Source organism: Halichoerus grypus, chromosome 8, assembly GCF_964656455.1.
Source record: "Halichoerus grypus chromosome 8, mHalGry1.hap1.1, whole genome shotgun sequence".
Lineage (NCBI taxonomy): Eukaryota > Metazoa > Chordata > Mammalia > Carnivora > Phocidae > Halichoerus > Halichoerus grypus.
This window is the reverse complement of record NC_135719.1, coordinates 39,390,610-39,405,406: the sequence shown is the minus strand read 5'-3', so window position 1 is coordinate 39,405,406 and position 14,797 is coordinate 39,390,610. Positions and strand designations below refer to the sequence as shown.

Sequence of the window (14,797 nt, the reverse complement as noted above, 5' to 3'; positions counted from 1 at the left end):
TCAGTCCCTTTGTATTAGGCTGCTCGGGCTACCATAAATAAAAGACCACAGACTGGGTGACTTAAACAACAAAAATAGATTTGCTCACAGTTCTAGAGGCCAGAAGTCCAAGGTCAAGGTTCCAGCTGAATTGGTTTCTGGTGAGGGCTCTCTTCCTGGCTTGCAGAATGACCACCTTCTCGCTATGTCCTCACTTTCCTCAGTGAATTGTGTGCAGAGAGGGAGAGACAGACCAAGCTCTCTGGTACTTTTTGTTGTGAGTACACCAATCCTACCTGACAGGGTCCCACCCTTATCACCTCATTTAATCTTTTTTTTTTTTATTATGTTATGTTAGTCACCATACATTACATCATTAGTTTTTTTGATGTAGTGTTCCATGATTCATTGTTTGCATGTAACACCCAATGCTCCATTCAGTACATGCCCTCTTTAATTCCCATCACTGGGCTAACCCACCCCCCCACCCCCACCCCTAAAATCCTCAGTTTGTTTCTCAGAGTCCATAGTCTGTCATGGTTTGTCTCCCCCTCCGATTTGCCGCTCTTCATTTTCCCTTCCTATTATATGTTAAAAAAAAAAAAAAAAGATAGGCACTTCATTTAATCTTAATTATTTCCTTAGAGCCCCATCTCCAAATATAGCCACTGGGGTTTAGGGCTTCAACATATGAATGGTGGGGGGGGGGGGCAAATGTTCATCCAGAACACCTGTTATGGGTGTTCAGAGAAGGAAGAGTCCCTGCAGACACAAAGATGTCTTGGGCAGCATGAGGTCTGAGTAGTCTTTAATGACTGGCTGAGTTTGAAATAGCTGGAGAGAAGAAGGGAGGCAACTCTAGGTAGGGAAAGTAGGTTCAGTAAAGATGGAAAATATGGTGTGTCCAAGGGACAGGGAGTTACAATGTAGAAATACATTGGTTTGTGTGGAGCTAAAGGATTGTGTGTTGGAAATTTTGGAATAAGGATGGAAACATACATTGCAGCCTTTTTGTGAAAGGCCCTGAAGACCTGCAGGTAGTTCAGACCTGACCTTGACAGGTCACAAGGATGTGGAACAGAGGAACAGCAGAACAAAATAGGGATTTTAGGAAGAGAACCCTGGCCCAGTGAGTAGAAGGTACAGGTCCAAGGTCCCTCTTCTTGTAGCAGCTTTCTCAGTCAGAGGTGTCTGCCCTTTGTGCTCATCTCTGTCCTCTGTTGATACAGGGAATTGAGGTCGTGCAACATGTCGGGAGACTCGACCTATTGCTGCTGTCACAGATGCTGCTTCTTATTTTCAGAGGTGACTTTATCCAGCCAGGGCTTCAAATAAAAATTGTAAATGTCATACTAAACCAAATCCTTGTTTTCAAACATTTTGTGAGTTTGTATAATTGTATTCTAAGAATAAGCCTCAGAAGGTAAGGATTGGTTCCAAAACAGCCTCTCCCCTTTTTTAATAGCCCATTATGAATCTCTCATCTGTGACTACCTAAATTATTTTATTTCCCTTTATATCACTTCTGAGCTATATCACTTCTGAGCTATATCACTTCTCAGCGATACTCCTGACTTAAAATTTTCTTACTTTTTACACCCTGATTCTTTTTATACTTACTGCCCTGTTCTGTGGCGCGGCAGTAAAAATAGTTTCTCAGAGCGTGGCCCTAGGACCAACTGTGTCAGAATCTCCTGGGGTGTTTGTATAAATTCAGATTCCTGGGCCATCCCCCAGAGCTGTTAAATCAGTCCCTGGAGGTGGGAGCCGCAAATCTGCATCTTTAGCAAGTTCCCAAGGTAATTCTTAGGCACATTACAGCCGTATAACAATTGGCATAATATTTTAGAACATTGACTTTGAAGTCACTCAGACCTGGATTTGAATCCTACTTTCATCACTTATTAGCTCTGTCATCTTGGACAAGCTCTGCTTCAGGTTACCTCATCTATAACCTGAGGCAGAATAGTATATCTGTTTAGAACACAGACCCTGGAGCTGAACTGCAGGGTTTTAATCTCAACTCCACCAGTTAGCAGCTGTGTTACCTGAGGCAAATGACTTAACCTCTCTGGACTCTAATCTCTTCCTTTGTAAAACAGAGATAATAATCTGCCTAGGGCATTATTGTGAGATTCAAAAGAATTTATGTAAAAGGTTAGAAGGGGGTAGATTTTGTGCGCGCCCCCCGCCCCCCCAGCTCCGGGGCATTGCCAATGTTTGCGGACTATTTGGTCATCATGACTAGGGAAGGAGAGAGTGGTTCCAACACCTGGGTAGAGGCAAGAGATGCTAGTGTGACCCTGCTATGGACAGGACATCCCTTAACAGCAAAGTATTATCTGGTCCAAAATGTCAGTAGCGCCACTTTTGAGACTCGTGGCTTGGAACAGGCACACGGTAAGTACTATGTAAGTTTTGGCTGCTGTTCTGATTCCCTATGATAGGAATAACGAGCCTTACTTGTAGTGGTATTGTTAGGAGCTAGATATTTAAGTACAGTACTGAGCACTCAGCAAATGTAGAGGCGGTGGGGGTGGTGTATCTCTAAACACAGTCCTTCTGTACTAAAACAGCTCCTATTTAAAGAAATCCTTTTGCAATGTAAATAATTTGTTTAGAATTTTTCAAAAGTAGAACACTGTATCTGTAATCATTAATATCCTTTAATAATTTTAATAATAGCTATATTCTTTTCAGAGCACTCTACTTCTTCATCTTCACAATCGAGCATTTATTGCTGAGTCTTTACAATATACCAAGCTTGCCTTATGGTGCCAGTGTGGTGGATGTTAGTTCGGATACGATCCAGTTCAGATGCGGACTCTACTACCAAATTACCCTCGTAATCCTAGGCAACTCATTTCACTTCGTTCCATCTCAGTTTCCCCATCTGCAAAACGAAAGCAACTGCCTCAACCTCCTGAAGAGTTTTTGTGAATTAGGTGGAAAAGTATGCAGCTTGTGCAGTGTCGAGTAGGAGTGGGTTCTGAGCAGTTTGGGCTCCCATCCCCCACTGAGCCTGCAGTGTTTTTGTAGAGTTGAGTATACATAATCCTCTCCCTCCTCTGACTCCAGGGGCAGACAGGCAGTGGAGGGAGGTAAGAGGAAAATGGAAAAGGTGTAGTGACTCACTTCTTCAGTGCTTCTGAGTGTGCATAAAAAGTCAAGGGCCCATATCCTCCCTTAGGTAGTCCTGTTGGAGAGACCTATCTTTTCTTCTAGTATCTTGTTTTTCCAGGAAATATACATCAATATCTCACACCATTCTTTAGAAGTGAGCCAAGCCCTAACTGGTGATGAGAAGCTCCTTCTGTAACTCTGTTTTTGAGAAAGGCAGCCTTCTTTTATTGCTCTTTTTCAAGATTAGTTTATCTTCTCTGTTAATTTGCACAGATACCATTCTGACTTCATATTTCATAGGATTTTAAAACTGTAATTTTTCTTAGTATTATGAAGATGACAGTGATTTACAGTGGCCTGTGTTTTTATCTACTTTGCTGTCTTGCAATCTGGTGCCTTAAAGACACTTTTAATTTGCTATTCACATCTGTTTAAAAAAAAAAAAAGTGAAACCATGCAGTGTCTGAAAATTAGAGTCTATTCAAGACCTTGCTCGTGGCTGCCAGTCTTTCCCATTCCAAGACCTAGCCACTTCATTCACACCAGTAAGAGCTACCTTTGTTTGACCAGCCTCTGTTAGACATATTAGGAAGAACTCATCAGATCTCAGTGAAAGGTTAATCTCAGTTCAGGAGAAGAAGTTTGAAGTTTTCAGTGAAAGACTACAGAAGGCTTAGTGGAAAATTGGAGACACTAAGATAGTGATCAATGGACACAACACTTTTCTACCTGAGAATGCCAGTAATTGGAAAATGTAGCAAAATCAAGTTGATGACCTGGAAACTAAGATAGGATTATGAAACGTCAGATTGGCAGGGGTTACAGGGACAGAAAGAGACAGAGTTTTTCCTCCTTCTGATAGATTAAAGGTGTGGGATTTGATAACTTTGAACTCTCCTCATGTGTTGGTGTGTATTCCATTTCTGCAAAAGTCCATCATCCCCAGCAACCCCAGAAATCAGCAGCTCTGAAACCAGTTAACAGAACTGTGATATGCTGTTTCTGATATGCTTTGATCTGAATTTTAGGGGTAAAAAGAGGTTTTAAAAATCACACATTTGTTAATTGGCTTTCTTGGGCAAATAGAGACAAAAGTTGTTGCCAAAGAGAGCTGGCAAATGGGAAGTTAGAATACCATTTGCCCAAAGAAGCAGATGGCCTCTGTAGAAGCTTGACTTCATTTACTGTCCCTTCTGAAGCTGAGTGGAGGTGGTTGAATTTGAAGATAAAGTTGAACAGAAATTGTGGAAATACTTGGATGCATAAAGGACTCTAATGCAGAATTAATTTGCCTCTTTAAAAAGTACATTCAGACTTTTAACAGAATTTTTACAAAAATCTGTCTTGAACGAATTTGCCAGGAAAAAAAAAAAAAGATCATTTTCATTTGATGGTGTAATGATTAATCCTACCACCTGGGTAAGCCAAGTAAGCTTCCCACAGGAGACTGCTTGTGCAGATTTGAATTATGTATGAATGTTGCAGACTGATGAGAGATCACCTTACCAAGGGATTCGTTTGTATAACAGACAAATCTGTAACAATGTTACAGTTTCTTTTGAACACCTTAAGTTCATTCTCCACATTCAGAAAATGAGATGTCTTCATGGAGATTATGACATGATTTTTTAAGTGTTGGGTCAGACATTCTGAATCTCAGTTATAAACTGGTCATTAATGAAAAAGTCAGTTGAAGAGTCTGAGGTACACACAAACTTGTGTTGTCTTCCATTATGAAAACAGAGTGAATGCTGAGGGTACAGGAAAATAGCAGGCTAAGTCAGGGTGTGACCCAACCTGATAATTAAGGACCTAGATGTCAACGCCATAATTATTGTAGACATTCTACAGAGCACCATGGAACTAGGGATTGTTTCAACATGAATTTAACTAGTAGAAATAGAAGCCATAGGGTCTTTTTTGTGGGCCATTTATCAGTTAACAGTTCTGTTTATAAAATAGAATATCAGTGAATATCAAATTGTACTTACCTGAAAAAAATCTAGTTATCCTTGTCATATTTGTTATTTCAAGATGTGCTAAGATAGTGTGTATTGGAAATTCTAGTAGCTTTCTTGTAATTTCATTTTAAAGATTTTTTTTAACCCTCTGTCTCATAGATGAGGGGGAAATTTTCATTTTGTTCATGATCTCCTTCCTGATGCTGTCCTCTAGTTTGTACAGATGATCAAAGAATAGGGAATCAGAGCTGGGTTCTCAGATTCCCATTTTGGTGTTTTCTCCATTATCTTAAACATTTCTCGATGAAATATTGGTGGTAAACCACTTTGTTAGGAGATAAAGTCTGTATTTGAAAAGTGTCATTTTATTATTTGGGAGGGTTTTCTGATTTCATATCTAAATATGGCACCAAAAATCAAAGGTCAAAAATTATATTCCCAGGGCGCCTGGGTGGCTCAGTCATTCAGAGTCTGCCTTAGGCTCAGGTCACAATCCCGGGGTCCTGGGATCGAGCCCCACATCGGGCTCTCTGCTCTGCGGGAAGCCTGCTTCTCCCTCTCACACTCCCCCTGCTTGTGTTCCCTCTCTTGCTGTCTTTCTCTTTCTTTAAAAAAAAATTATATTCCCTTAAAAAATTAATATGCCTTAGATAAATTGTCAGATTTTACTTCCTTCTTTCTTCCTAGACAATTTGTCTATTGATAGTAGTGACTGAGTCAACCTTCTCCGATGCTGTTCTCAGTTCTTTTTCATTTTTTAGCCATAGCAGGTTACCACATCTAAGCTTGAACTCTCAAATCCTCTCCCTTTCCCATCTCTCTTTTACCATTTTCATCATACAAAGAGCTGTTCCTCCCTCAAGCATCGAGACGTGACATATCATTGATGAATTTTTCTTTAAAAATTCTTCCTTTTAGACTCTGCTGTCACTGCTGATTAAACATCCTAGCATCCATTTGCAATTCCTTGTGATTTTACTTTCATCAGCTCTCTTTCCATAGTTCTTTATAGTTGATGATTATTTTAATTGGTGATTTAACATACCAGTGTACTTATTTAAAATGTGCTTATGAAAACTAATCTTTATGTGGAATATAGGTTGTCCTGCCCTGATCCTCAAAGAGTTAATAAAACTAGTTTTCACTTTGCTTCCCAGAGGTAGTTTGGCACATTTCCCAGACCAAACCCCTAAGGTAAAGGTCAAGGTGCAGTAGATGATATTAAGGTGCAGAATTCGAAACTTGTTTCTTACCCAACTTATAGTCCTCCTGAGCTCAGTGGGATCTCTGGTACATCAGAGCTTCAGAACATGATTAACAGACCGAAGGAGGCCCTATAGAATATCGTTTAATGGGGAATTGTATGAGTGAGTACAGTGGGTGAGTCTTCAACATTTCTTGCTTTTTAGCATCCGTATTTTGTTTTGAGAAGCCCTTAGGAGCACAGAGCTGTGTTTCATGTATGTGGGGAGCAGGCCCAGGGAATTCCTCATGGTTTAATAGCAGCACCTCTTTCAATGGGTTTCACGATAGCTGAGGCTCATGGTAAATAGCCCATTGCTTGGGAGGAAAACAGACAAGGGAGGGTAGTCGTGGTTTCTGAACCAATCTTTACCAATCCCTTTTGATAATGGAAAAGAAAGCTGTCTTTTAGTAATAATGAGGAGATTGGGGGAAGAGAACAGGCAAGAGCAAGCTTGCGGAGGTTAGGAGCTTAAAAACAGCATTTTAGGAAACCTCTCAAATTAACTCTGAAATAAGAAGAGAATGTCACTTTATATTTATATATTTATATGTATACTTGTACTTTGAAATCAGAAATGGCTTACATTAACTTCTGCCCAATAAAGATCAATTTCCTTCTGAAGCTTGTTGATAAACTACTCAGTGATGTACAGTCTTGACACTAAGTGGTGTCTGAGAGGGTCTCAGAAGTGTCACTTTGCTTTGTCTTTGCTAATGCAGGGAAGTAAAGGCCCCTTCTTACCTTGATTTTATAATGCTCCATATTATGAGAAACCAGTTTTGTTTGGAGCCCTTCTTTCAGGTTGATGACCTAGGGCAGCCCATTAAGACGCAGCATGCTTTACTGTGTGAGGCCTCCTTTACATAAAGCACCCTATTGGCTGCTAGTGGAGTGGTTCCTTTCCACCTTACCACTGTCCTCGAGAGCCAGATACCAGAAAGGAACCTCCAGCTCATTGCTCACTCCCAGTATAGAGAGACCTCTGGCTCTGCCAGCTTTGAAAGAGTATTTTTGAAGTTGTATATCCAGCAGACTTCAAGGCTTATTTTTCTGTTCAGACACATGCATAATTTTCATAATGAAAGATTGATAAGAAGGTACTCCTTCTTCAGATCTACACCCTCAAATCCACAGGTGATATATGTTCTGATGACACATGATCAAACAAAGTACCACTTTTAAAGAAACTTGTAAATGTCATCATGCCAATTGAAAATCCAGAAATAACATGTAATAGTATAAGATGTTTGCTTCTTGGGGCGCCTGGGTGGCTCAGATGGTTAAGCGTCTGCCTTCGGCTCAGGTCATGATCTCAGGATCCTGGGATCGAGCCCCACATCGGGCTCCCTGCTTGGCGGGGAGCCTGCTTCTCCCTCTCCCTCTACTGTTCTCCCTGCTTGTGCTCTCTCGCTCTCTCTGTCAAATAAATAAATAAAATCTTTTTTTTTTTTTTTTTTTAAGATTTTATTTATTTATTTGAGAGAGAGAGAGAGAGAGAGCACATGAGAGGGGGAGGGTCAGAGGGAGAAGCAGACTCCCTGCTGAGCAGGGAGCCCGATGCGGGACTTGATCCCAGGACTCTAGGATCATGACCTGAGCCGAAGGCAGTCGCTTAACCAACTGAGCCACCCAGGCGCCCCTAAATAAATAAAATCTTTAAAAAAAAAAAAAAAAGATGTTTGCTTCTTTCTCTTTGCCCACATTTAAAAAAACAAAAAACTGGGGCGCCTGGGTGGCTCAGTCATTAAGCGTCTGCCTTCGGCTCAGGTCGTGATCCCAGGGTCCTGGGATCAAGTCCCGCATCGGGCTCCCTGCTCAGCGGGAAGCCTGCTTCTCCCTCTCCCACTCCCCCTGCTTGTGTTCCTGCTCTCGCTCTCGCTCTCTCTGTCAAATAAATAAATAAAATCTTTAAAAATAAACAAACAAAAACAGAAAACAACTAGGAAGGAGGGTTGATGAGTATGTGACAGTCTAAGAACATTTTCAGAAACCATTAAAGATGCCTGATTTCGAATTTATTTTGTTGGCTAGCCCATGAGATTTTCTAACTAGGCTAGTTTTCTCTGCCAACATTTAATGACCATTCCATCCCCTTGTACTTACAGCAACAGAATTGACAGTTCAGGCGGGATGGGACGTGGGGAAGATTGGAGGAGATAGCTATAAGCAAATGAGCAGGCAGCAGTGAAACAAGATTGGAAGCACAAAGTAGTATGGATGCCACATTGTGGTATGTGGCCAACAGGATCTTTCAGATTCATTTTAATAGATAAGATTAACTAGAATGCAAAACTTTCATTTCCATTCACTTTGCCTGCTGCATGCATGCAGGCAAAGGTTAATGATTCTGTCCTCCTGGCAACAAGACTTTCCTGGCCTCAGTTTACCTACTAAAGCAATTGCTTAACCTCCTTATTTAGTCTAATCTCAACTTTATTTCTGATCCTTTACTAAATACTTCAGCATGTAGTAAATACTATATACTAAATAAAGTTTATATAGTAAATTATTTGATATTACAGTACTATTGTATAGTAAGTATGCTAAATACTTTACTAAGCATGTGTGTATTTTGTCTTTGACCAGTTCAGCATTCACCCTTCTTCACCACTACCATCATCACCTCTTGCCTAAACAAGTTTCACTTCTTACCTTCTTATTCTTTTTTTTTTTTAATTTTTTATTGTTATGTTAATCCCCATACATTACATCATTAGTTTTAGATATAGTGTTCCACGATTCATTGTTTGTGCATAACACCCAGTGCTCCATGCAGAACGTGCCCTCCTCAATACCCATCACCAGGTTAACCCATCCTCCCACCCCCCTCCCCTCTAGAACCCTCAGTTTGTTTTTCAGAGTCCATCGTCTCTCATGGTTCTTCTCCCCCTCCGATTTCCCCCCCTTCATTCTTCCCCTCCTGCTACATTCTTCTTCTTCTTTTTTTCTTTCTTAACATATATTGCATTATTTGTTTCAGAGGTACAGATCTGAGATTCAACAGTCTTGCACAATTCACAGTGCTTACCAGAACACATACCCTCCCCAGTGTCCATCACCCAGTCACCCCATCCCTCCCACCCCACCCCCCACTCCAGCAACCCTCAGTTTGTTTCCTGAGATTAAGAATTCCTCATATCAGTGATTACCTTCTTATTCTCAAGCTTCCTTCTGAGCTTACTGTACCTCCTCTACCAAACTGGATTCTCAGTATGTATGAATCAAGATAAATAGAAGGATCAGTCTATACGAAGGACTGCCTTGTATTCAGACAAGTATTTTAGGCCTTATTGCTGTGACTCTGGGGCTAGTTATTTCCATTTTGGGCAAGTAAATGTCTTCCATAAATCTAAATTTTAGCAAGACTTTTGAATGCCACTGTGACCACAATCTGATTTGTTTCAGTCCCAAGACCCAGGAAGTGACAGAGGACTTTTCTCCGCGGGATCCAAGATCTGTTGTTGTGAGGCAAGATGACGGAGGCTGCCCTTCCGTCCCAGCAGCGTTACCTCTACCCGAACTGGAAAGGGAAGAGGAAAAAGAAGACGTTTCAGATTCTATCGACCTGAATCCCTGTAGTGCAACCTACAGCAATTTAGGTAAGTAAAAAATGTCATATAAATAGTATTTAAACTTTGCCTTTTTAGGCACTGTCCAAATGCCGTATTTCTCTTTAGAGATGGTTTTTATTGCTGCATGGAGCAAAAGTTGGACAACGGGAGCCATAAATTTTCTTTTTTTTCTTTTTTAAGTTGTTTTTTTTTAAATTCCAGTTAGTTAACATACAGCACAATAGAAGTTTCAGGTGTACAACATAGTGATTCAGCACTTCCATACAACACTGGGTGTGGAGCCATAACTTTTAATTCACCTCAGAAAAAGTCCTGGTGTTTACTAGGAATATATATTGAACACTTGCTACCATGAGTCCTGTGCCATGTGCTAAGGGTGTGACATGGTCCCTGCTTGAGGGACTCACCTGGAGGATTTCAGTATTATAAATGCAGTGATATACACATGGAATATTTTTTATATTATACACAACAGGGTGTCAAAAGATGCCTTCCAGAGGCTAATTCCTGAACTGATTTATCTGGTTGACAGAGGGAAGAAAGTATTCCAACCCAAGGCAGCAACCTGAGTGAAAGCATGGAAATGCAAAACAGCACGGTGCCTGTGGATACCACAACAATTTAGTGTTGCTAAAATATGAACTGAAGAGTTAGACAAGATCATGCATTTCAAGCTAAAACCTTAGACTTTTTTGCTCTTTGTGATAGTAACCCATCAAAAGGTTTTAAGCAGAGGAATAATGTTGATGAGATTTGTGTTTTAGAACATCCACTTTACAGGCTACCACGAGAGGATGGATTAGAGGTGAAGTATTTGGTAGCCTGAAATCTGGTAGTTGGATACTTTGGCAGGACCATGTAGGGAGATGAGAAAGGCCTCAACTAAGATAGTGGGAGGGGGAGCAGTAAACAAATTTAAGAGGCAAAATACATAAGGCTTAGTAGTTAATTTGATGTGAAAATCTGTGATATATCTCAGATTTCTGGCTTGGAGCAAGCAGACTCAAAGAAGTAAGATCTCATTTATTGTGGTGTTTAGGCAGAGGCTGAAGGGCCATCTCTCAGAGATGCAGTGAAAAGGAATCCTACAGTACAAAGAGGGCAGGACCAAGTTACCTCTAAGGTGTCTGCCAGTGCAAAGACTCTTCAGTTTTCCAATCATCTCCACTCTCCTTCCTTGAGTACCCAGTGACTTTCCATCTATCTTCCTTCCTTGAGTGTCTCATAGTTTTCTTCTGAAAAACAAAGCCTTGGGCTAGATAAGGATTTCTCATTGCTGTTCTCCCATGAAGTCAGGAGAGAGGTGAGTAGCATGAGTTGGACTACCACATGCACAGCACTAACAAAATCCTTATGAACTCTGACCAACTCTTAACACCTGTTTGGAAATCAGTGGCATATAATATCAAAGCATTCTTCTGCCTCATTTCTCATCTCTTTTTTTGTCTTTTCCCTTCATCGAGTTATAGTAAGGAAAAATTATTCTAAGATCAGCTAGTGTACTTGGAAATAAAGGAGTCCCTAAGAAGGCAAAAAGGTTGAAGTAATACTGTAGGAGAAATGCTCTAATACGTTCTTTTGGGAAACTCATCATAACAATCCACATGCAGTTGAAAATACATCCTGTAAGGAAAAGACTTCCATTCTAAGTTCTAGAAGCCTTATGTGATCTGTGTGTTGGGGAGACCATATTACAGTTTACCCAAGCAACCATCTTGGATACCATTTTCCAGTTGGAATTATAGTCAAACAGCTTACTCAACTTCTCCCATTCTTTTATATTTTATGAAGCATCTTATAAGATGCAAAAACTATTGTTTATTTACTATAATATACTCTCAGCATAATATATCAGCATATCTTTCAGACATTCTTATTGTACCAACATTTCTTTTGTATGTCCTCAGTAAAATATATCACTAATTATTACTGATTATATGGCATCTTATGGCATCTCTTTAAAAAATATCCATCAGCTGGGGTGCCTAGCTGGCTCAGTCAGTAGAGCATGCAACTCTTGATCTTGGGGTTGTAAGTTCAAACCCCACATTGGGTGTACAGATTACTTAAAAATTTTAAAAATTCCTTCAAAAAAACCATCAGCCAACATCAGTTAATTATTTTATCATATTTGTCTTCTCAGTTATGTAGATAATTAGAAAAAATAGAGCATTACTTCCATGAATATTCTAAGGCCTCACATAATATTAACTCATTTAATCCTCCCAACAACCTTAGGAATTTTGATCCCCATTTATCAGATGAGGAAAGTGAGTCAGAGTGCCTTGCCCAAAGTCACAGAACCAGTAAGGATTGCACCAAGATTGGAACCCTGTCAGTCTTAACCATGACTATAATGATCATAACCGCTAAATTCTTATAAAATACTGAAGGACTGGAGCTGTCTCCCATTTTTTTTAAGTCATCTGCATTGAGACACAAAATTTAAGACTTTTTTCAAAAGATTACGATTACTTAGAACACAAAAAATATACTATGTTATAGATGCCCCATCAGAAAAATAGCTTTTTTTCTACCTATTGCTTTACTCTTAAAAGTATGTGATGCTCATAAAATGTTGCCTTGTCTTCCTTAAGTGCTTATGTGGCTGTACTTGATTGCATAGTGTATGACACATGGTTAGTTGCTTCTTTGGGAAGGTTTTACTATGTGAATAAAATAAAAACTGAGTAATAGGGTTGATGCCATGAGTTCTACAACTGAGGGGTTTTTAATTTTTTGTTTTGTTCTTGTTTTTTTCCTAGTAAAACAGGTATTTTAGATGGCTTTTGGAAATTACCTTTTTCAATAAATCATTTGCAGGAAATTTTAAACTATCCCTTTGGGTAATTTCTTGTGATTTAAAGTCCTGGGAGCTTATTATTTAAAAATCTGTATGTTTAAAAACTGAAAGGAAACAATACTTGTTAATGTAATAGCTTTAGATTCTTTTAAATAGTCTAAAACCATTCTATAAATACCACATTCTTTCTTGTTTTTTCTTTTTCTTTTCTTTCTTTCTTTCTTTTCTTCCTTTTCTTTTTTTCTTTCTTTTCTTTCTTCTCTTTCTTTATCAAATGAGGCAGAGAATGGATGGACAGACCAGTGGAAGAAATTGAGGGAGGAAAGTTAAGGATTACCATTATTTTTACTGTGGAATTTATTTCTGAAAATTACATTGTAAAGTGAATGTAGGAGGTAGTGTAATATAGTAGAAAAAAAACATAAGTTTGAGGGATCAACCAGATTTTGGTTCATATGGTAGCTATGTCATTGTCCACCTGTATGATTGTAGTTCAGCTATTTAGCATGCCTGAGCTTCAGTTTCCTCTTCTGTAATGAGGGAATAGTAACATCTGCTTTGTAGGGCTGATGGTAAAAGAAGAACTTGGTATATAGAAATGCTTGATAATTATGAAGTTCCTTTATCTCTTCCCAAAGATTTGCTCCTTCAAATATGTTTGATGTGTCAGCCAGAAAATATAGAATAAAGTGGAAATAATTTAAAATGTTTATTAGAAATGTTGAGGGGCGCCTGGGTGGCTCAGTTGGTTAAGTGTCCAACCCTTGGTTTCGGCTCCAGTCATGATCTCAGGGTCGTGGGATGGAGTCCTGCGTCAGGCTGCGTGCTCAGCGTGGAGTCTGCTTGTCCCTCTCCCTCTGCTCCTTCTCCCGCTCATGCGCATGTGCGCACTCTCTCTCAAATCTTAAAAAAAAAAAGAAAAGAAATGTTGAATAAGCAGAACAAAAAAATATAAATTCAAAAAGTTGTGGGTTGCCTGCACAACTAAAGACTGAAGTTGTGAATATGATGCAGGATATAGGACCCCAAGTTCTGCTACTTATAGCAAAACAAAGGGACATAGTTGGATTTGTTTTGTAGTTCCCACCCTTCTTAGATAGTTCTGAAAACTAATAAGTTAAAAGAAAAAACAACTCAGTTGGAATAGGCCTTGATTACCCAACTGCAGAACCTCCCGTTAGACTTCTACCCTTGAGAACAGCATCATTACTCCACTGTGGTATAACAAAAGCTGTCATGATTCAACCATTCCCTCAAAAAGCTACTGACTTATGAAAACCGTACCCTAAAACCATTTCTTTTTACCCTAGAGATCATTCTCCAGGGTTAATTCAAGTGGCTTTTTTCTTCTCCTTAACATAAATAAAGCAAACTGTATTTTGTTTAAACTGGGTTCATTATGAGATTCTAGAGCTGCACTATCCTACACAGTCGGTACCCACTAGCCACAGCTGGCTATTTACATTTAAATTCATTAGAGTATAAATAAAAATTCAGTGTCTTAGTCTCACTAGCAACATTTCAAGTGCTCAGTAGCCCCAGGTGGCTGGTAACTACTGCATTGGACATGCATATATAGAACATTTCTGTTGTCACAGAGAGTTCTGTTGGACAGCACTGCTTTAAAGAATCGGTTATTTGAGGGATTTGTATTGTCTACTATGGGCACAAAAATTATATTGGTCTTTATGCAACTTGAAAAATGATGATTTTACTCTGGGTGATGGTGATTTGAGGTCACTGAACAAACCCTGATCTAGAACATCTTAATCAACCCCAAACTGAATTTAGCAGGGTATCAGCCACCCAAAATGACTTCCCAAAGAAGTGATAGAATGTTTTTTCAATCAGATCTTCAACATTTTCCCCACATTTCTATGTCTATCTCAAGATGTCTAGAAGAAATATTGCTAGTTTTTTATGTGGCACACCTGACTACTTTATCAGCCTGCTAAAATCAGGAGCTTGTAATAACTTTTACTGTGTTAGAAATAAGTCGGTGACTTTAGCTCTCCTTCATTCACTTTGTAACTGAGTACTCTTGATGTTACTTTTTAGAAATATCTATCAAGTCTCCATTTGCAGATTCTTGGCTTTCCTCTCTTTCTGTGTG

The 14,797-nt window shown here is 39.4% G+C and overlaps 1 protein-coding gene across 8 annotated transcripts in view; it reads left to right on the top strand.

The window, feature by feature from the left end:
* PEAK1 (pseudopodium enriched atypical kinase 1) overlaps positions 1–14,797 on the top strand; it is a 328,704-nt gene that overhangs the window by 263,799 nt on the left and 50,108 nt on the right. For all 8 annotated transcript variants that reach the window (XR_013450387.1, XM_078079051.1, XM_078079050.1 and 5 more), the window contains one exon: positions 9,715–9,908. Coding sequence is in view for 7 of the 8 variants with exons in the window: in XM_078079051.1 (XP_077935177.1) it covers positions 9,715–9,908 (194 nt within the window). In the remaining variant the exon portion in view is untranslated. The remainder of the gene's footprint in view (positions 1–9,714; positions 9,909–14,797) is intronic.